The sequence below is a fragment of the Hylobates moloch genome, unplaced genomic scaffold (genome assembly GCF_009828535.3).
Source record: "Hylobates moloch isolate HMO894 unplaced genomic scaffold, HMol_V3 SCAFFOLD_19, whole genome shotgun sequence".
Taxonomy (NCBI): Eukaryota; Metazoa; Chordata; class Mammalia; order Primates; family Hylobatidae; genus Hylobates; species Hylobates moloch.
Genome location: NW_026652294.1, coordinates 74032710 through 74055185, shown reverse-complemented (window position 1 = coordinate 74055185; position 22476 = coordinate 74032710). Strand labels below are relative to the sequence as shown.

The window sequence follows — 22476 nt, the reverse complement described above, 5'->3', positions numbered from 1 at the left end:
TGCACGACCCTCAAATCAGACTTTCAGGAGCCTGACTACAGTGAAAACTTAGCAGGTCATCCCACACGCCTTTATTGTTTAGAAAGACGCATAATTATTCTGATCCTGCTGACATGAGGACTATACAGTACAAAGCTATAGGATCCTAGTGGGATCCTTCGGAAGGCAGTGCCCACGAACTCTGCTTGGGTTCCAACGGGCCCTCCTTCACACATCTGCTCTTTCTCCCCATGGATTTCCACGTATGATTACACTCTAGCTTTGAAAATGCAATAGAATGTAGTGGTTAAGAGAATAAAGCTCCACCATTCACTAGCCATGTCACCTTGAGCAAGGGACCTAACCTATGCCTCAGTTTTCCTATCTGTAAGATGGAACTAATGATAGTACCTATCTCATTGAGTTGTCCTGAGAATTAGATATGAATTTGTTTAATACATGTGAAGTATGTGTACTAGTCTCAGCACTCAGGCCGCATGTCATAAGGAAGAGCGATTATTATTCTGGGCTTGAATGGAAAAGAAAAGAATATACGAGAAACGATGATGCCCACAATGTGGCTAACTACTTGCCACAGATCTGAATTCTAGAGTTGCCTTGTTACATGCATTCATAATAAATGCATATTCAACATACATTTATAAAAACTCTTTACTGCGACCAGGCGCGGTGGCTCACGCCTGTAATTCCACCACTTTGGGAGGCCAAGGCAGGCAGATCATGAGGTCAGGAGTTTGAGACCAGCCTGACCAACATGGTGAAACGCCGTCTCTACTAAAAATACAAAAATTAGCTGGGTGTGGTTGTGCGCACCTGTAATCCCAGCTACTCAGGAGGCTGAGGCAGGAGAATCGCTTGAATCCGGGTGGTGGAGGTTGCAGTGAACCAAGATTGCGCCATTGCACTCTAGCCTGGGTGACAGAGCTCCATGTCAAAACAAAAACAAAAACAAAAAACCCTCTTTACTGAGCAGCAACCTTTGTGGAGGGTCAGGTGATACAGGGACAGCAGCAGGGTGGAGGTGGGTAGGCAGGTTCTTGTTCAGTGCACACACCTATTACATGTGTTTGAAAAGTTAAATGTGATTCCACTGTACGGCACTAAATACTGGGTACAAAGCAGTGAGCAACAGAGACAGATTCTCTGATCTCATAAAGGTTTCATTCCAGTAGAAGAGACAGATTTTAAACAATCAGCCCAGTTAAAAATATAACAAGAAACTGTGTCATAATTTATGAAGGAAAAATGCCGTGTACTAAAGGGTACACATCACAGAGAGAGGGAGTGTCGTGTCATAGAAAATCATGAGCCTGGAAGGACAAATAGAAATTATCCAGGCAAAGTCAGGAAGACATATTCCAGATGGAGAAAACAACATGTGCAGAGACCTCATGGCAGGAAAGAGCCCCATGTTCAAGAAGCTGAAAGAAGGCCAGAAAGTTTATTAGATAAAGGGTGATGTTGCGGGCAGGGGAGATGATTATAAGAGGCAGCAAGAGAGCTGGAAGGCACGTGCATTGCCGTTATCATACACAGCAAGGGAAGAACGCGGTTCTCGGGTCTCCTCCAAGTCTCCTGTCCTCCACACTTTCTAGTTACTTCATATTGATAGGAGGAAACTGAAATTCTTTTAGCAAACCAAGATAAGGAGAAGCACTTAAGCTGCTTACTTACGTAGACAGTAGCTTAAAAATATCTCTGTTGATGCAGCGGGTATTTCTTCAGAGGGTAGCTTGGTCTTTCAATGATATAATTTCCTTCAGAGGTAGAATCTTCCTACAATAAAAACAAACCCAGCAATTATGTTACCCATAACACAATAGAGACGGATGATACCCAGATGTGTAGTTTTGCATGTAGGAGGTCTGTGCATCCCATTTATGCCGTTATATGGGGCTCACTATATATGTGTGTATATAGAATCTTTCTTTTTTTGTAGAGACGAGGTCTCATTATGTTGCCAGGCTGGTCTTGAACCTCCTGGCCTCAAGGGATTCTCCCTCCTCAGCCTCCCAAAGTACTAGGATTATAGATTTGAGCCCCAAACCAGGCCTTTGTTAAAGCCAATGACTTTGCAGAAAAGAAGTAAAGTAATTCACTACCCTCATGGTTAGGGCAAAGAACATTTAGTTTTAAGTGTCATCCTGCAAATCTAGCATATGCCGGTATTTAATAAGTCAAGATGACTAATTCAACTACATGGAATCATTAAATTCAGCCACTGGGGGCACTGTTGTCCTATGTTTGAATTCTTTTGCGCTGGTGAACGGCCACTTAGCTATGTGTCTGAAGCAGTGACAAAGTACTGGGAATACCTACCAATGGATCAGAAGCACTCCCCATACCCGTGTAAAAGTCATACAGCCAAAATCACCTTATTAAATCTTAGAACAACTTTCTTCCATGTTGTGGCCTTACATAGCTCACACACACAACTGTATTCTTCCCTGGATTGGGATTCACGTGTGCAGGGGAAAGGAATGCTCTGTGGGCCAGTTAGCCTGTCTTATCTCAGTCCTTTGAAAGGACCTCTGCTTGATGAGTGCTGTGCACCAAATTAGCTGCTACTTCTCCATTGGATCCAAGCCCCACTGTCTCATCCTCAGGAAGCCAGCCCTGACTCCCAGCCATGTCAAATATCCGCTACCATTCACCCTCAGGACAAGAGGTAATCTCCTTGGTAAGCCTCACAATTTTCCACTTATTTCTGTGGTTATTTGATTAATGTCTGTCTCCCCGACTAGACTGTAGGTCCCTGTTCCCATATTATTTAGTGAGCAAAGATCTAGTTTTATAAGAAAGTCTAACCTTGTTTTGGTGCTGCTGTGCTCTGCGGGATGTTAGAAGACTGCATACCCTCTCATGGATATTCTTCCATGTGGACTGAGAACCAGGATGGAACCTGCTCAACAGATGGAACAGGGTAGAATATTAAGCAGCTACTAAAAAGGACACTTAAAGCACATGACAATATGGATCGATATTTAAAACTTAATTATAATAAAAAACAGCAGCATGCAAAATGGTAAACATAGTGTGATTTCAATGTCTTTCTTAAACCTACCCATAGGAAAAGCACTGGCGAATAAAAACTGCTCAGATGTTAAGAATTTTTTGTGTTTCTATATGTGGCTATGAGTGATTCTTTTCTTCTTTGTACTTTCCTGTGTTTTTCAGATATTTCTCCCATGAACAAACCCTACTTTTACATTTAAAATTTTAATCCAAAAATTTTTAATATAAAATTTAAATCCAAAAAATTTTAATATAAAATTTAATCCCAGTAGTTGTTGTTTTAGGGAGAGATTATCACCCAGGCTAACGTACAATTGCATGATCATAGCTCACTGCAACCTTGAACTCTTGGACTCAAGCAATCCTCCAACTTCAGCCTCCCAGGTAGAGAGGACCAACTAGGTACATGTTGCCATGCCTGGCTATTTTTTTTTCTTTAACAGATAGGGTCTTGATACCCAGGCTGGTCTCAAACTCCTGGGTTCAAGGGATCCTCCCACCTCAATCTCCCAAATAGCTGGGACTACAGGTATGCACCACCATGCAGAGCTAACTTTCAAATATTTTGTAGAGACAGGGTCTCCCTATGCTGTCCAGGCTGGTCTCAAACTCCTGTACTCCGGTGATCCTCCCGCCTCAGCCTCCCAAAGTGCTGGGATTACAGGTGTGAGCCACTACACCCCGCCTCCAATCCTGGTTGTTTCCTACCACCAGGACTTTATCTTATATCTCATTTACTTTAGGGCACCCAGACTCCAAACTGAACCATAGGTTTGACAGTCTCTTTCAGTTCCCCAAACATAGAGAATTTTCTACCTTCCGTAGGCATTTGGCAACACTGTTCCCTCTTCTACCTCCCAACCCTAGGGGCTCACTACTCTTATTAACTCCTACCCACCCTTCAGAGTTCAGTTCAATTGTTGAGTTCTCAGCAAAGTCCTTTCTGAGCCTTCTCCTGTAGAGGAGGTCAGCTGCACTGTTATACGCACTTGCAGTTTCATTTATCTATACCTCATTAATACCATTTGCACCACTGGACATTTTGTCATTATTTGGTTAATGGCGGTCTTTATTCCTAGAGTGAAATTGAGACTGAGACTCTTTGTTTAATAGCTCATCCCAAGGCAGAGTAGGAACTGAATAGCACACTAAGCAGCTAATAAATATTTCTTGAGTGATTGAACTCATTCTCTCATTCATTCATTCATTCATCCATCCATTCATATTCAGGAGGGGGATGGTTACCAGATCCTAAAGTCTGAGGTATAACTAAGCTAAAAGTGTACATAGCAATTTGATAATGAGAGGCACAGATACAGTTTTCTAAAAACATGCAAAGAATTATAGCCACTTGGGGCCAGGTGCAGTGGCTCACACCTATAATCCCAGCACTTTGGAAGGCTGAGGCGGGCGGATCATTGAGGCCAAGAGTTCCAGACCAGCCTGGCTAACATAGTGAAACCCCATCTCTACTAAAAATACAAAAAATTAGCCAGGTGTGGTGGTGGTACATCTGTAGTCCCAGATACTGGGAGACTGAGGCATGAAAATTGCTTAAACCTGGGAGGTGGAGGTTGCAGTGACCTGAGATGGGGCCACTGTACTCCAGCCTGGACAACATAGCAAGACTCTATCTCAAAAAAAAAAAAGAAAAAGAAAAAATGATTCTCTTTAATTAATGTATGGTAAACACTGGAAATAACAGGAACATCTGGAAATCTAGTTGTTACTATGGCTACCATATGAATGACCACCCTGTGCAGTTGCCCTTCTGCTTGGCTGGTTCCAGCCCACATCCAGGCCTCCATTCCAGCTCTCTCTGTGACAAGCATGTCCCACAGGTTTTTCCAGGGAGACAAGACCAACAGTATGAATGGATCTACACAAATCCATTGCCAACCCAAGAAAACAACTCATAGTAAATGGAAGCACCACCTAAAGCACTGCCCATGTTTAAGACTACAAACATTATTTCTATGCTTCTCTAGGAACTTTTTTTTTTTTTGACCCAGAGTCTCATTCTGTTGCCCAGGCTGGAGTGCAGTGGAGCTACCTCTGCTCACTGCAACCTCTGCCTCCCATGTTCAAGCAATTCTCCTGCCTCAGCCTCCCAAGTAGCTGAGACTACAGGCATACGCCACCAAGCCCAACGAATTTTTGTATTTTTCGTAGAGACGGGGTTTCGCCATGTTGGCCAGGCTGGTCTTGAATTCCTGACCTCAAGTGATCCACCCCCCTCGCTTCCCTAAGTGCAGGGATTCCAGGTGTGAGCCACCACGCTTGGCCCTTCTCTAAGAATGTTTAAGAGAAAGGAATAGAAATATGTTGAAGCTATAAATGAAGCTAGCATTTAAAAACAGCCACCAGCTAGATACTATAAATTCTTTTTCAAAAGTCTAGAGTAACCAGTACCAAAGCAACTCTTACATTTGTTACCATTATTGTTACATGCAATTTATTTTACATTTGAAGATCTCGGAGAATAATGAGTCAACAGATGGGAGCAGTGCTGTGCCTTTACTACACAGCCTTCTCCATGGGATCTACCTTCTCCTCGAGTAATGTGGAGACAGGGGATGTGCTGAAGGAGCATGACACTATTCAGATGGTGGATGGAGGGAAAAGGCTTGGCAGTGTTTCTCCCTCCTTTAGTACTCCCATTGTTCACTCTTATAAAGTGTTTTCTACCTTGTCTATTAAAACCTTGGGTTGACTCTCACTCCAAAATTTGTCTCCCAACTCATCCTTATGACCTTGATCCTTACTGACTTGAGTATTAAGTTAGCAGAAACGCAACAGGTATTCTCATGCACCCTTGTGAACTGGACACAGAGAAAGAGTGGTCCTGACATTGCTGGTGTGAAAAGAACACTGAGTGAGTGGAGACACAGTGCTGGCAACCCCCAGTGTCCCAGGAATCTGCCGTGGTGATCACTCTAAAGCCGACGGGCAATGTGTTCTGCAAGGATATGAAGGGCGTATCCCTCATTCAAAAGAACTGTTTTTAAAATATTATCTTCAGAGCCACTTCTCTAGTGTGAAGGTGACCAGCTGTCTTGGTTTACCTGGGGCTCGGGGGTTTCCCAGGATGCAAACTTTTGGTACTAAAACCAGGACAGCCATGGGCAAACTGGATGGCCTTTCTGTGGCTGTGTTGTTCTTTGTCGCTGACAATCATGGCCTCATTTACAAACTCATAGTCCAACTAGGTCCCAAGTTACCAGTTTAGAGAGACTTTGGGAACAAAGAATTTGCTGCCTCATCAGAGATGGCCAATAAAACTCTGGTCTGCAGCTAAGACTCATCTTTCTAAAGTCACTTGTGCCAACTCCTGTGACTAACGTCACAGAGCTCCTCACTCCTTCCAAGCAAAGCCCAAACTCCTTAGGTCAGCCAACAAAGGTCCCCCTCAAACTTTGGGTCCTGGCACCAACTTTCTCCCAAACTCCTCTAACTGCTAGAAGCTGACAGTGCCCCTGCCTCCCACCTCCCATCACTCACCTCTATGAACCCCATCATAATCCAATCTTCTCCCCTCACGGCCACATGAAAGCATCACCTCCTCCATAAAACACTCCAGAAGTACTACCCTTCTTCTTTATACTCCAGTAACTTTTCTTCCACACTATTCACAAAGTGCTGCTTTGTAGAAAGCTCTTTGCATACTTCTTTTTTATTATTATTATTATTTTTTTATATCCTCTGCTAGGTTGCAAGTTTTCAGAGATCAGGAGAAATGTCTTAAATGTTAGTGTTCCCATTCCAGGCCTAGAAGACTGAGTATCAATCCTGCTTTCCTTCTTAACCACAGATTTCATGTGTTCCCCAACCACATACTCAATTCCAATCCCAATTGATTTTGACTCAGTAAACATGAGGCAATTCTTCTGTTGGCCAGAGTTGAGAATTGCTGGCCTGCTGCATAAAGACACTCAGGAAAGGCTGGCTGAATGAATGCATAAACCATCTCACACGTATTTAAAGAGAAAAGGGGTCTTCTCAGATCTCTCTCCTGATGGAATTGATTTCCTCCCACTCTGTCTTTCCCCTGCATTTGGGTTGTACTTCTGTTAGGTGCCTACCACAATCTATCTCGTATTCAGTGACATGCGGGTATGTCTGCCTTCCTGTCTAGTATGTGAGCCAGTGGAAAGCAGAGACGTGTCATGATGGTGTCCATTGCCCACAACAGTTGCCCAGTAACAGCATGCTCAATACAGTCTCTCACAAAAGCTTGCTGTACTGATTTTAAGGAGTTTGGGAGGTGTTATAGATACCAGGCACAGAGACAAAAACCATGGGTTTTCCCCAGTTCTGGCAGCTGAGATGCACTTTGTGGCTGTATGCAGATGGATCTTTGATCATCACACCCATTTTAAAGATGAGGAAACTGAGGTTTAAAAGGTTGAAGCCAGGCACAGTGGCTCATGCCTATACCCAGGACTTTGGGAGGCCAAGACAATTGCTTGAGCCCAAGAGTTTGAGAAGAGCCTGGGCAACACAGTGAGACCTCATCTCTACAAAAATAAAAATATGAAAATTAGCCGGGCATGTCGGTGTGCACCTGTAGTCCCAGCTACTCAGGAGGCTGAGGCAGGAGGATTGCTTGGGTTGGGGAGGTCAAGGCTGCAGTAAGCTGTGATTGTGCCACTGCACTCCAGCCTGGATGACAAAGCAAGACCCCATCTCGAAAAAAAAAAATTAATTAATCAAAAAAAATAGGTTGAGTAGCTGTGTGAAATCACCTAGCACTTAGAGACACATGAGCGCTAGAGCCCGCATCTCCTGACCACTGCCAGTTGAAAGTTCTTTCCACTCTTCATTCAAAATCAATCCTCTACAAGTCTTTAAATCCAGGATAACCTCCTGTGCTTTGCCAGCCTGCTGAATTCCAGGCTGGTGGCAAAAGCAAAAGACAGGAGGGGACGGAGGCCAGGCACAGAGAGGTATAAGTGTGTCTCTGACCACCTGTCTCTGTGTGCCAGAGCCAGTTTTTGTTTGTTTGTTTTAAACAGAATTTCGCTCCTGTTGCCCAGGCTGGAGTGCAATGGTACCATCTCGGCTCACCGCACCCTCCGCCTTCCGGGTTCAAGCAATTCTCCTGCCTCAGCCTCCTGAGTAGCTGGGATTACAGGCATGCGCCACCATGCCTGACTAATTTTGTATTTTTAGTAGAGACAGGCTTTCTCCATGTTGGTCAGGCTGGTCTCAAACTCCAGACCTCAGGTGATCCACCCGCCTTGGCCTCCCAAAGTTCTGGGATTATAGGCAGGAGCCATTGCATCCAGCCCCGAGCCGGTTTTTTAAAAATCTACGTTGTATTATTTTCTTCTAATAAAGTAACTAATCAAAAGCTTGCCATACATTAATGGATTTTATTAAAATATTTGATCTGACTTCCTCAAATCCATGATTTAACATTTGAATATAGAGTTATTATGTCATTTCTGAAAAACACTAAGAATGGATTGGCCACTTTCTTAGTCTACCTCAAAGTTAATATAATTCCTGTAAAAATTTCAGGGCCACTGTAGTTCCGGGATATATTTACTCTGAGTGCCTTTGTAAGTAATTGTGTTATCTTGGTATGCAGAGTTTGCTTCTTATTCTCGTCACTAATAATGCAGAGAAAAGCAGATTGGCATATCCTTCATTCAAACAACAATCTTACAAATATTCTTTTCAGTGCCACTTCCCCGAAGTCAAAGTAACCAACTGTCCCGGTTTGCCTAAGACTCAGGAATTCCCAGAATGCAGGACTTTCCGGTCTACAATCAGGCAGACCCAAGCAAACCAGTGGTTACTTACCCTACTAGAGAGGGCCGCCTGGCAAATAAAGGCTTCTGCTCTTCCTCTCTGGCCTGCTCTCCAGACATATGCAAATGTATTTCTATTGTTTGTGAAAATAATGTAAACAAAGAAGTCATGTCTAGAAAAAGAATATATGCCCATATGTTCACATTCGTCTTTGAGTGGTGGGACTCGGGGTAATTTTTTTCCACTTTTTTTCTGTAATTTTCAAACTTTCTGCGGTGAACATTTTTATACTGGTAAAATAAAAAGGTTTAGTTTTTAAACTTATGACAAATAAAAATGGGTAGATAAATAGTACCTATGTCAAAGTTAGTTGTCTATCCATTTACAGCAAATATTCTGAGATATGCCTCTGACTTTTGGGTAGATTTTAAAAGAAATAATCATTTTTTCATATCAAGTTGTCACCAGCTGAATATTCCTAAGAAAGGAAGCTGGTGAAATGACCCAGCTTTACCCCCGCCAGGCCACAATGCACTCTTCTGGCAAACAGATGGGTGTTTGCCACTGACCTTTCTCTGAGAAGGGGCTGATCCAAGGGGCCAGGAGAGCTGGAATGCTGGAAGGTGGCAAATGAAGCTTTCCCGTGGAAATCAGTATCTCCTTGTTTACTGGATGAGGACTTTCCAAACTGACTTGAATCTAAACGTGATGATGAGTCACTCCTTAAAACAATCCGTTCATCTGGCTCTTTAATAACCTGAGTGACAATATGCATTATTTAGTTGTAATTTTGCTTCTGTTTGCTTAATTTAGAGCAGGGGGTGGGGTTGGACAAGGAAGATAACTGGGGCTAAGATGACAGAATATTTGCCCCAGGGATCTCCCGCAAATAGAAGAGGATCTGGAGAAGAGAAGACTAGTGACAAAATGTTCAGGAGTTTGGACTGATAAAAATAACCAAAAGTCTGTATGTTTGGGATATATTAACAAACCAAAATAAACTCATGCTCTGAACTTTGATTTCTGAGGACTAGGGATTACTGGTCTGGGAAAAATGTAACTTTAACAAAATATTTAAGCGCTGTGGCATAAGAAGCATAGTATATTCCATTTTCTTTGCATAAATCTATTCTCATGTTGTTACACAGAAGTTTGAGCCTTCACTTTGACAAACCAAACTTCAAGAACAAGTGATTTGCCACCTCTATGTATGAAATTATTTGATTAGAGAAAAAGCAATGAAAATCACTGCCAATAAAGTAGGTATTGGGTCTACATACACCCTCCTTGGTAATTCTTCCTACTTACATGAGGATAACCCCTAAGCAAAGTATAACATGGAGTCTGGGCACATCTTCATACAAACACTAAACTACAGCAATTCCACCTAAGCAGACTAACTAGAAATATCCACCACTGATTGGAAAAAGCACAATAATTGACATAAGATATCTGGAAGTAAATCATTTTACAAATTCTACTTCTAAAATTACCTTTACGTTAGCTGCAAGGCTGTCAAGAGAAGAAGCTAGAAGAAAGAGCAACAGACGTTTCAATGACTCATTATTACCAGTTAGCCTTAAAACTGCCATTGTATTTATTCTACAGCAGTACAAAAATTTTAGACAATGAATGAATTATTTAAAAACTTAAATGCTCCCTTGTAAGTGACACTATCACTTTTAAGTCTCCCTTGAGCCACTTCAATTCTCTGGGTTGTGGGGTTTTTTGTTTGGTTTTGTTTTTTGTTTTTGTCTTTTTGGGGTCAACAGTCAGGTTTTCTTTTTTTTTTTTTTTTGAGAGGGAGTCTCACACTGTCGCCCCGGCTGGAATGCAATGGCACAATCTCGGCTCACTGCAATCTCCACCTCCCGGGTTCAAGCAATTCTCTGCCTCAGCCTCCTGAGTAGCTGCGATTACAGATGCCCACCACCATGCCCGGCCAATTTTTTCTATTTTTAGTGGAGATGGGGTTTCACTATGTTGACCAGGCTGGTCTCGAACTCCTGACCTCAGGTGATCCACCCGCCTTGGCCTCCCAAAGTCCTGCGATTACAGGTGTGAGCCTCTGGATGTTTTGTTTTCAATGACAGCACATATGGAAGGGGGAAGGGTAAAGCAAGTCTAAAGTGAATGAGTAAGTTCAATAACCCTTAAGCAGCCTGAAAAACTCGTATTTGAGCAGGCGCCCAGAACCTAAAAGAAAGTACTGTGTGTCTAATACAAAATGTATAAACTCTGTCTCCTCTGACATTTTCTTTGGTTTTCGTGGAATCCCATTTATGCAGGAGCTCTTGAATATATTTGTCCAAGGTAGACACAAATGTTAAATTGAGACAACAAATACGTAAAAGCTTGGAGAAATATAGAACATAGCAAAAATGGAAATCACTATCATGACCATAAATGATCGTGATAGGCAAGCAGACCTAATGCCGAAGTATGGCAAGGATGACTAGGAAATGAGGTAATAAAGACACAGAGAGAAAGTGAAGACTAGGTTGGATTTTTCCAGGTTGATTAAAAAATGTTTTTAAAATGAGTATTCGTAAGGCAATTCTAAGGTCACCATGGCTTCCCCCAGTGTGACCAGGGCTCAGGCAATGACAAGGGACTTTTTCTGGACTGCCGATCCCCCTCCCCATGTCACCAGTAGATATAAAAAGAGATTTTTAAAGCCAGGCCATTTTCATATCCTTTGGGCATATACATATGTGTGTGCCACCTTGTCCCAGGAGCTCTCTTCTCTCCCACCCCCAGCTGGGCAGGAGTCAGCAATGCTAAGGCCCTTTCAGCTATAGCCACAAACCTGCCCTGTGGCCTCATAACCTCCTTCCTCCTGTGGCCTGATAACCCTGTGGCCTCATAACCTCCTTCCTCCTGTGGCTTCATAAACTCCTTCCTACTGGTTTTGAGCCCTACCTTTCACAGAGGGGCCTGCCGTCATTCCCTTGCTTCTCAAAGTGCAGTCCATAGACTAGCAGCATTCATATCACCCGGAAGCTTGTTAGAAAAGGAGACTCTTAAGCTCCACCCCAGCCCTACTGAATCAGAATCTGCAGTTTAACAAGAGACCCAGGTGATTCAACTGCACATTCAGGTTCGAAAAGCACTGCTGTGTTCTACCTTAGGCCTAGATGAATGAGCTGACAGGTGACCTAAGCAAAGGTCTCGCTTGAAAGCTACAGGGATTCCAAGGATCTGAGCCCAGAGGTCTGAATGTCTTCTCTAAATGTAGGTATGCCAAAAACTTGGTGTGTGACCTTTACACACATTGTAACCTCTCTGGAACCTTAGTTCTCCACCTGCCAGGATTAAGAAAAGACAAAGGCCGAGACCAATGTGATGTGTGAGTCCCATCATAATAGAGCCTGCATTAAACCCAACTTGTCCTCCCCAGGAAAGGACATTTGCTGTTGCCTGATTTCACTGCAGTAGGGAAGACAATGCTGCTTTATAAGCTACATGAGTGATTTTCAATTCAAAGAACTTAAATTAAATGTCAGAGGTGATGAAGCACATTCTGCTTCAAACTCTGTACTCTGTCCTTGGCCAGCTGCTGTCAAACAGCTACCACAGTCTAAGAACACTGGCTTAAGTTTCCATAAGAGACTTACAAGTAGCCCCTTAAAAGTGTAAACCTTTAAGCCTAAGATAAAGATCTCTATTGTTAGGGATGGCAATAGATAGAAAGTCCAGTACTACCAGCAGGCAAGAGAATGGACCACCACCATTTCTTTCCAGCCTAAGAATTTTGATTAAGTTCAGGAATGACTGATCTTCACCTACACGACCTTCATTACTGGCATGATTCATGGATTTCAGTCAAAAGCCTACAAGGGATTCCTTAACCCAGTGACACTCAATGTGTGGTCCAGGGATCTCCCCCAGGGGTCCCCAAGACCTTTTAGGAGATCTGCAAGGTCAAACGGTTTTCATAATAATACTAAGACATGATTTGACTGTTTCATTCCCATTCTCTCACCACTGCACAATGGAGTTTTCCAAAAGCTACAATGATGTCATGACATCACCATCATGATGGCTAATGGAATGTGTGCTAGTCTATTCTTTTTTTTTTTTTTTTTAGTCAGAGTTTGACTCTTGTTGCCCAGGCTGAAGTGCAATGGCACAATCTCAGCTCACTGCAACCTCTGCCTCCCGGGTTCAAGCGATTCTCCTGCCTCAGCCTCCTGAGTAGCTGGGATTACAGGCAAGTGCCACCACGCCCGGCTAATTTTGTATTTTTAGTAGAGATGGGGTTTCTCCATGTTTGTCAGGCTAGTCTCAAACTCCCAACCTCAGGTGATCTGCCCGCCTCGGCCTCCCAAAGTGCTGGGATTACAGGCGCGAGTCACTGTATCCGGCCGTAGTCTATTCTTATATTTTAAAAATGTATCAGTTTTAATTTCTAACATGCTAACTACTGATATTATCCACATCAAGAAAAGCTCTTTGGGCTCCTTAATAATATTTAAGAATGCAAAAGGGCCTGAAATCTAAAGGTTTAAGAACAAACACTCTGCCTTCATCTAACTGCTTCAGATAGAGTTGGCTTCCCACCTTGCTGACACAAAATCTTGTAAAGCAAATGTTACATCTCCTGATCACCATCAATCTCCTGTTTTTTGCCATCCAGAAAAATGGAAGCCTTTTTGTTAGGCATCAGTGGTGACTTTGCAAGGGGTTCACAGCAGGACAAGTTGCACTCTGCTTTCCCAGCCCAGCCAGGGAACAGCCAGGGAACAACTGCAACCACAGCACGCTCAGCACGCCGCTTAGAACGGTCCCCTTCAACGGCGAGGGGAACTCTCAGACAGAAGTTTCTCAGCTGACTCTGCTTCATGGGAACACTGCCCTGGAAATTCCACAGCTGGAGAGTACTTGAGAATTAGGCCCACAGTTCCGAACATAACCTGTGATTCCTCAGAATGAAAGAGTATACACAGGACCCATTTGTTGCCATAGGGAAATGTACAGGAGTAACAAGAAACTCGAGTACCTCTTCTCGTTGGAAACGGAAAGTCTGAAAACTTAGATTTTCTTCTAGACCTCCTCAAATGATGCTCTGAAATATTCTCACCAAAGGGCTTTGCACTGTCCACCTGAAAGTAAAGGAAAGAAATAAGACTAGAATCCACTATAGCTTCTAGTACCCTCCCCTCATTACGGGAATGCCTGTCTCCCCCTCAATCACTGATTACACAGGTTGGAAAAAGAAGGCTGGAAAACCACCTAGATCAGAGTCTCCAAGTTTGTTACATGTTACACCTAAAAGGAGAAACTGTTTTTCCTTCATTGAGGCTAGAACATGAGGACATAGGCTAAACATTAGCATAAAGAACTAAAGTTAAATATAAACACAAATTATATTCCAACAACTGGTAAGGATCCCACACAGAAAGAGAGTAAGTGAAGCTTTAGTTCATAATCCCTTAAAATAGGACAACGTTTCACATTCCTTAAACAGTATGAGTAGTGCTGGCCTAAGTGGGATCCTCCCTGACAGCAAGGGATTCCCGTAAGATGACATTTCTACTTTCCACATTCCTCTCTGGTCTGAGTGTCTACATTTTTGAGAAAAGAATAATGGTAGCTAGGCCGGGTGCAGTGGCTCATGCCTGTAATCCCACCAGTTTGGGAGGCCAAGGAGGGCGGATCACCTGAGGAAGGGAGTTCGAGACCAGCCCGACCAGCATGCAGAAACCCCATCTCTACTAAAAATACAAAAATTAGCTGGGCGTGGTGGCGCATGCCTGTAATCCCAGCTACTCTGGCGGGTGAGGCAGGAGAATCGCTTGAACTCGGGAGGCAGAGATTGTGGTGAGCCGAGATCACGCCACTGCACTCCAGCCTGGGCAACAAGAGTGAAACTCCTTCTCAAAAAAAAATAATAATAAATAATAATAATAATAATAGCAACTATATTACTATGTTATTATTTATCTATGGTGACTGACCATATTTTCCTGAGGAAAAATTGGGTAACATGATCTGCAAACAGGTCAAAATACTTGAACTAGGGACTCTTCCAAATAGCTACAATATAGAGTTGCTGGTTTTTTTTTTTACTTTTTGTTTTTCAACATTTTAATAAGGCTGGTTATAATGTTACTTTTCATTCTACTTTAATATATTGACTTGAATTTACAGTCTTTATAACATCAGGTTTTCTAAATTTTAATGCTTCTAGTTAAGGAAACATCACATACCGTCAGACAATCCGACTAAATAAAAAAATTAAATATGTAAAATCACTGATAAAAGACTTTGGCACATAGGAAAAGCTGTATAAGAATTTGTTGGCCAGGCCCGGTGGCTCAAGCCTGTAATCCCAGCACTTTGGGAGGCTGAGGCAGGCGGATCACGAGGTCAGGAGATCGAGACCATCCTGGCTAACTCGGTGAAACCCCGTCTCTACTAAAAATACAAAAAATTAGCCGGGCATGTTGGCGGGCGCCTGTAGTCCCAGCTACTCGGGAGGCTGAGGCAGGAGAATGGCGTGAACCCGGGAGGCGGAGTTTGCAGTGAGCCGAGATCGCGCCACTGCACTCCAGCCTGGGGGACAGAGCAAGACTCCGTCTCAAAAAAAAAAAAAAAAAAAGAATTTGTTAAATAAAATAAGTATCAAGCAAGTTTTAATCCCCTAAGAAATCTACCAAGATTTTAAGATTACTTAGTTCATAATGGCATGCACTAAAGTTGTATTTTACAATAATTTATATCAAATGAAGTAAATCAGATATATTTTCAATGAAATGAAATAAATGAAGTCAATTCAATATTTTTATGGCTACATGTTTAAAGATTGGTTGTTAGATTTTTGCCAGATGTCATTACTCAGGCCACCAAGACAACAGCTGTTGTGTATTTTTCGTAGATAGCTGTTCTGAAGTTTCTAGCCAAACAGTTCTGTTTTACCTACAAACCAATTCTACATACAGTTATCTCAACAGCACTTTCACTTCGAGATTTACTACACTTCACAGTCTCTGCCTAATACACAAGCATCACCACTGGTGACTTTAAATCAAAATATCAACTTAATGATACTATCAATAGTTAACATTCTGGAGAATAAGTCATTAATTAGAACACAAACTGGTGTTCACGAAGACTACAAAATAATACAGGAATTTTTTTAATGTAATGTTAATTGGAATATATAGGAAAACTAATCTGTATATACAGTTTAATTACAACTTTGTGGAAAAAATAAACCCTATGAATGCAAGCATAAGGCAGAGAAATTACGTCAAATTAAATCAAACAATGATTTTATTATGCTGGTGAGCCAATGGATAATTTTTTTCTTGAACTTTTCTATGTTTTCTATTACTTTTATAGTAGCAAAAAAACTGTAGGCCGGGTGCAGTGGCTCATGCCTGTAATCCCAGCACTTCGGGAGGCCGATGTGGGTGGATCACCTGAGGTCAGGAGTTCGAGACCAGCCTGACCAACATGGTGAAACCCTGTCTTTATTAAAAGTACAAAAATTAGACAGGTCTGGTGGTGGGCACCTGTAATCCCAGCTACTCAGGAGGCTGAGGCAGGAGAATCACTAGAACATGGAAGGCAGAGGTTGCAGTAAGCCAAGATTGTGTCACTGCACTCCAGCCTAGGCGACAGTGGAAGACTCTGTCTCAAAAAAAAAAAAAAAAAAAAAAAAGTAAAGAGACTAAGAGAACTAGTGTGACTAAATTTGCCTACCACTACCTGAGGACAAAATCTAAGATGACTTTAATTAAGGGCTTTGAGTATCGCACAACATTGCTTCTTCCTGCAAACAAAACTTTTCTGGCTCTTCAACATATGGCCACTAAGCACCAATCTCATTAATAAAACTCATGTAATTTTCTTTAAAACCGATGAAGCTTTAGTTTTGGATTGATACAGAGTGCGTGCCAACCTTCATTATGCATTTTCAACCTCTGTCAGTTCATTGACTCTTCAAGATAATGGCAAGTTATCATGTGTAGGCATTATACTCTGTTAATAATTTTCAAAAATTAAAAATAGGGATGGCTGACATTTACTGAGCAAGTCCCCTGTATAAGTTACCTTTCTAGGGGCTTCCTGACAATGATCTAGGAAATGAACATAATTTAATCACAATTATTATTCAATTCGAAGTACCTTTTTATTTAATATTATTCATTTGTTGTTATAGCTCAAACTTCCTTTATTCCACCCTCATCCGTATCCTCACTATTGCAAAATACTCTAAAAAATAATTTTAGGCTCACATGTCTAACAACAAATGGAGGCTTGCTTCCTCCAGAGATTTTGAAATTATTTCCAAGGTTCAGCTGAGCTGGCTGGTCCTGGAAGAAATGCCTGGTAGAATACGGAGAGGGCACCCGGGTTTGCATGCCTTTGGGCAGTCTGTTGAGATTATTCTCCTTTAGTTTCATCTTTATAGTATTTAAGGGAAATATTGGTTCATGTGATGTAGATAAAGGCCTTCGTGACTTATGTCTTTCTTCCTGAAATAAACAAAAAAAGAATATTTTTTAAAATAAAGAAAGAAAAGAAAATTCAATCAGACTATAACTGTATTTAATTGAATTTTTAAAAAGTAAGGTCAAAGATAGCACACCTCAGATTTATAAAACATAAGAAAGGAAACTTCTCTAATTTTTTTCCTGTTCAGTTTAACATCAGTAGTATTTATAACTTGCTAGTATAATGTATTCAACTAATTAACAATGAGATTTATTTATAATAGGGGGAAGTTAGAAAGTGTCAGACACCTCCAATACATAGAGAATAGAGAATTTGACACATACAGGGGGCTAGCAATTTCACTTCCAGGAATGTATTATAAGTAAATAACTATGGCTATATGTATAGCTACAAAAATGCTTATGATAGTTTAAAAGTTAGAAACCACCTGTATTGGTGAGTAAGCAATTGCGCTCAGTTGCAAATCCACCTCAGCTATATAATACTGGTCCAGGGACTCTACAAACTCCCTTTTTTGCTTTTCTAGCTGGTCTCTGTAGGCTCTGCCACTGGAAGGTGCTAGAGAAAGTGCAAGGCTGGAGGAGATACAGTGACTGGCTACTTCCAGTTTTGCATTCTATTCCTGTTAGCATTATTCCTGCAAACATTCTTCGCCTTAACAGCTGCAAATGGCTCCAGATTATAGCCTTTCCCCTAATAGGCCAGGACTAGCCCCAATGCACCCCTCCAGACACATCAGCAGCAGCTGGCCAGAGCCGCCTGTTCAGATTTGAGTCTAGACCCACAGGAACCTTCCTCCAAGCTCTTGTGGCACCAGCAGTGAGCAGTGCCCCTCCTTTGAGATCTGAGTCCCAGCTCATCAGAGTCCCACCTTCGAATTCCTGAAGAAGCATCCAGGAAAGCAGCCCTCCTCCAGAGGTCTGGGTCCCATTTCTGTTCAATCCCTTCTTTAAGCTTCTGTGTTCTTGGTGACCCAACATCTTCCCTTTGTTTCCCCAGCCCTAGGGGTGGAAGCTGCTTCCTGCAGTTACTCTGTCATTTCAGTGTTCCCCTTTTATCTTTCAGTCTTTCTTTCAACCCCTGTTTAGCCATTTTTAAAAATTAAATCTTTCTGTTACAATCACAAGTTTGGTGTGGTTTCCTGACTGGACCCTGGCTGATATATCAGTTAAGTGCTCAACAAAAGGAAAATGAATGGCCAGACAGATTATAGTACTCCCATACAATGGAATACCATGAAGCCATGAAAAATTGTCTGGCACAAGAATACTTGAGGACATGAGAAAATGTTTATGATAAATTAAGCAAAAAAAAGAAGGGTACAAAATAATATGCAATGCAGCGTTATCTCAATCTTTTTTAAAAGTGTGATGTGTGTACAGAATATACTAAAAAAAATAATGCTGCTCTCTAAATGGCAAGAATGAGAAGGGTTTTTTAAATTTTGGGTCCTTTTTGCTTATTTATCTTTGTTTTCTAATTTTCTAAAATAAAGTGATACTTCTGTTTTAAGAAAGAAAAAAAACAGACTGAGTGCGGTGGCTCATGCCTGTAATCCCAACATGTTGGGAGGCTGGAGCAGAGGATCTCTTGAGGCCAGGAGTTCAAGAAAAAAAACAATGAAACTATTTGTTTAAAAAGTTAACACTGAAAGGAAGACCTAGGAAGTTAAAACAACATTAAAATGGTAGAATGGAAGAGAAAGAAACACGAAAAATTGCTATGAACACATCCCAAATAAATTGGAGAGAAGAGAGGATAAATAAGGCAAAACTAAAAAGCAGATAATGCCTTCCTTAAAATTAATCATTGGTCTCCCATTATATGAGTTATTATGCTGAGAGTTTTGATAGATTTGCACAGATTACTGGCCCTTCTTTCTCATTAAGTATTCTGTAACATACAGCCCACATTTTCAAGGTCTTTTCTAGGACCATATATGAGATCTGGGATAAGCATTTTGTTTCACTTACAGGTTTTACTATACCCCGTCCCAAAGTATTTGGAGAAGCTTCACAAACTACCTTTATTCCTTCTCCATCTTGTTCTAGAAGGGATTTTAAGTGGCGACAACATTATATGCAAAAAGGTAAAAGCAAAACAGAAAGAAACTGGGGTGAGGGAGACACTAGGACTGAAGAAGAGAATAAAATTGAGGGAGTACACACCGATGTCCTAAGACCCTTCACGCTTACCAAAGATGGACCATGAGTACAATCTGAGCATCAGCCTCAGCAAAAGAAAGAAGGCCCCATGTTTACTGCAGCACTATTCACAATAGCCAAGATTTGGAATCAACCTCAGTGTCCATCAACAGATGAATGGATAAAGAAATTATATTACATACACACAATGGAGTGCTATTCAGCCATTCTTTTTTATGTCTTGCAACAATATGGATGGAAGTTGAGGTCATTACATCAAGTGAAATAAGCCAGGCACAGAAAGACAAACTTTATATATTCTCACTTATTTGTGGGAACTAAAAATTAAAACAATTAAACTCATGGAGACAGACAGTAGAAGGATGGTTACCAGAGGATGGGAAGGGTCGTGGGGGCTGAGGGGGAGTGGGGATGGTTAAAGAGTACAAAAAAAAATAGAATGAATAAGATCTAGTATTTGATAGAACAACAGGGTGACTATAGTCGATAATAATTTAATTGTAAATTTTAAAATAACTAAAAGAATATAATTGGATTGTTTGCAACTCAAAGGATAAATGTTTTAGGTGATGGATACACCATTTACCTTGATGTGATTATTACACACTGTATGCCTGTATCAAAATATCTCATGTGCCCCATAAATAAATACAGGTACTACGTATCCATAAAAAATTAAAATTTCTAAATTTTTATTTTATTTTTATTATTTATTTATTTATTTTATTATTTTTTTTTCTGAGACGGAGTCTCACTCTGTCACCCAGGCTGGAGTGCAGTGGAGCCATCTTGGCTCACTGCAGCCTTGACCTCCCAGGCTCAGGCGATTTGCATGCCTCAGCCTCCCCCGTAGCTGGGACTACAGGTGCACACCATCATGCCCAGCTAATTTGTGTATTTTTGGTAGAGGTGGGGTTTCACCATGTTGCCCAGGCTGTTCTCTAATTCCTGACCTCAGGTGATCCACCCGCCTCGGCCTCCCAAAGTGTCACCATGCCCAGCCTAAAATTTTTAAATTTTTAAAAAAGAAAGATGGAAACTGTTGTTCATAAGATCACAAGTAAATGTCATAGAACAACAATAACAAAAGCTAATTAGCCCACTTACATCAAATTTGTAATTTTAGCTTCTGAATCACCCTTCCTCCAGCTACATCATGCTGCCAAACATATGTACCAAACATACTCTAATATGACTGGCTGAGCACACAGTTTGAATTATAGAAATTCAAACCTAGTAAAAAATTTCCAGGTTTTTACTTGTTTAGTTTCATGTAAACTTGATAAACTGAGTTTAGGCAAAAATCCTTTAAATTTGAAAAAAAAAAATCCAGTCATTTCTATCACTAGATTTGTATTGTACTTACAAGAAATCTGTTTCTATGCAGAAACACACATTCTCTGATGGCTGTCCTTGTAGAAAACTCTATTTTGGGAGCAATGCCCTAAAAATAAAACAGCATTAAAAAAAGCAAATAAAATTACTAGAAATTTAGCCATCTCATTCTAACTTGAAATCATACAAGAACCTAACTGCTCTTCTGTGTGGCATAATCCACACACATTATCTAAAATATATATGTGGTAAGAATAGCTAAACACTTACGTAATATATATTATGTATCAGAGCCAGGCCTAAGTAATTCATATATATTAACTCATCTAATCCTAACATAACCCCATGAAGCAGGTTTTATAAGAGTATCTCCTCAAATAAGACACAGTTTAAGTAACATGTCCATCTAGTAATGAGGGCTATTAATTGAACTCAGGCACTCCCGCTCCAGTGTCCATGATGTTAGCTACTCTACTTAAAACACTGCACCATGGAATTGAATGAGATCACCTAGAGAGAGGTATGAATACAGAGTCTTCCTCTCTACCTACCTGCTTTGAAAAACTTGCTTTATATCTTATATCAGATATTTATATTCATTAGATCTAATTCCAAATTCATTTTGTTGCGCTGATTTGATATTTCTATTTTTTGTTCTTAGTACCATACTGTATAAAATATTGTGTTTTATATATATGTGTGTATGTGTATATAATATATATACATATGTATATATAATATATACATATGTATATATGTATACCCTATCCTGTTTAATTCTTATAATCCTATAGGGTAGGTACAATTACTATAATTATCCTGTTTTACAGATGATAAAACTGAAAAATGGGCAAAAACTAGAAACAATCCAAACGTCCTTAATGGGTGAACAGATGAACTGTGGTGTATTTACATAATGGAAACTACTCGGTAATAACAAGGAATAAATGACTGACACATACAACTACATGGATGGATCTCAACGCATTCTTCTAAGTAAGAAAAGCCAGTCTCAAAAGGTTACAGACTGTATGATTCCATTTATGTGACATTCTCAAAAAAACAAAACTATGGTGATGGAGAAAAGACTAGTGCTTAGGGCAAGGGGGAGGGTGTGCCTATAAAGGGGTAACATGAGAGTGATTTTAGGAGTAATGGGATTGTTCTATATACTGATCGTAGTAGTGGTTTTACAAATCTATACATGTGTTAAAATTCATAGAACTGTACACCAAAAAAGCATCAATTTTATTGTATAATAATTTTTAAAATACAACTGCTTTCCCCAAAAAACAGGCCTAAAAGAGACATTAAGGCAATTTTCCCAAATTTACAAGGCTTATAAATGGCATCACAGGGACAGGACCTGGATCTGACTAAATTACACAGTCTCCCTCTGACCCCGTCGACTCACCAGTGGCCCCTCTGCATCACCTCTCTGCTCTACTCTCCCCCAGAGAACACCACCTGGCCATTCTTGCCCTGAGGGCACCTTCCTTCTCTTCTTTTCCATCCAAATTTTACCCATGTCTCAATGTCTGATCTCACTCTAACTCCTCCAGGTAAGCCCACAGTAGTCTCTCCCTCCAGTCTCTAATATTTCATTTTCATTTATACAACTTATACTCAAGGTGCTTCCAAAACAGGGTTTGCCCCAGCTGAAGTCTTCGAGAGAAAAGAAGCCAACACCCACTGCATGCTTATTACATGTGCCAGTGCTATTAAGGGTTTCTATACA

General features: G+C 41.0%; 1 protein-coding gene across 15 annotated transcripts in view; it reads right to left on the bottom strand.

Annotated features, from left to right (window-relative positions):
- The window catches only part of SPATA6L (spermatogenesis associated 6 like), a 252007-nt gene that overhangs the window by 193345 nt on the left and 36186 nt on the right, over positions 1–22476 (bottom strand). For 13 of the 15 annotated variants that reach the window (XM_032138594.2, XM_058431086.1, XM_058431087.1 and 10 more), the window contains 7 exons: positions 20770–20847; positions 17019–17258; positions 13775–13877; positions 10266–10300; positions 9342–9529; positions 2809–2902; positions 1675–1776 (listed from right to left, as the gene is read on the bottom strand). In XM_032138594.2, coding sequence (XP_031994485.1) covers positions 1687–1776; positions 2809–2902; positions 9342–9529; positions 10266–10300; positions 13775–13877; positions 17019–17258; positions 20770–20847 — 828 coding nt within the window. In that variant the 3' untranslated portion in view covers positions 1675–1686. Of the gene's footprint in view, positions 1–701; positions 1422–1674; positions 1777–2808; positions 2903–9341; positions 9530–10265; positions 10301–13774; positions 13878–17018; positions 17259–20769; positions 20848–22476 lie in introns of those variants that run through there. The other 2 variants (XM_032138593.2, XM_032138595.2) reach the window with 2 other exon arrangements.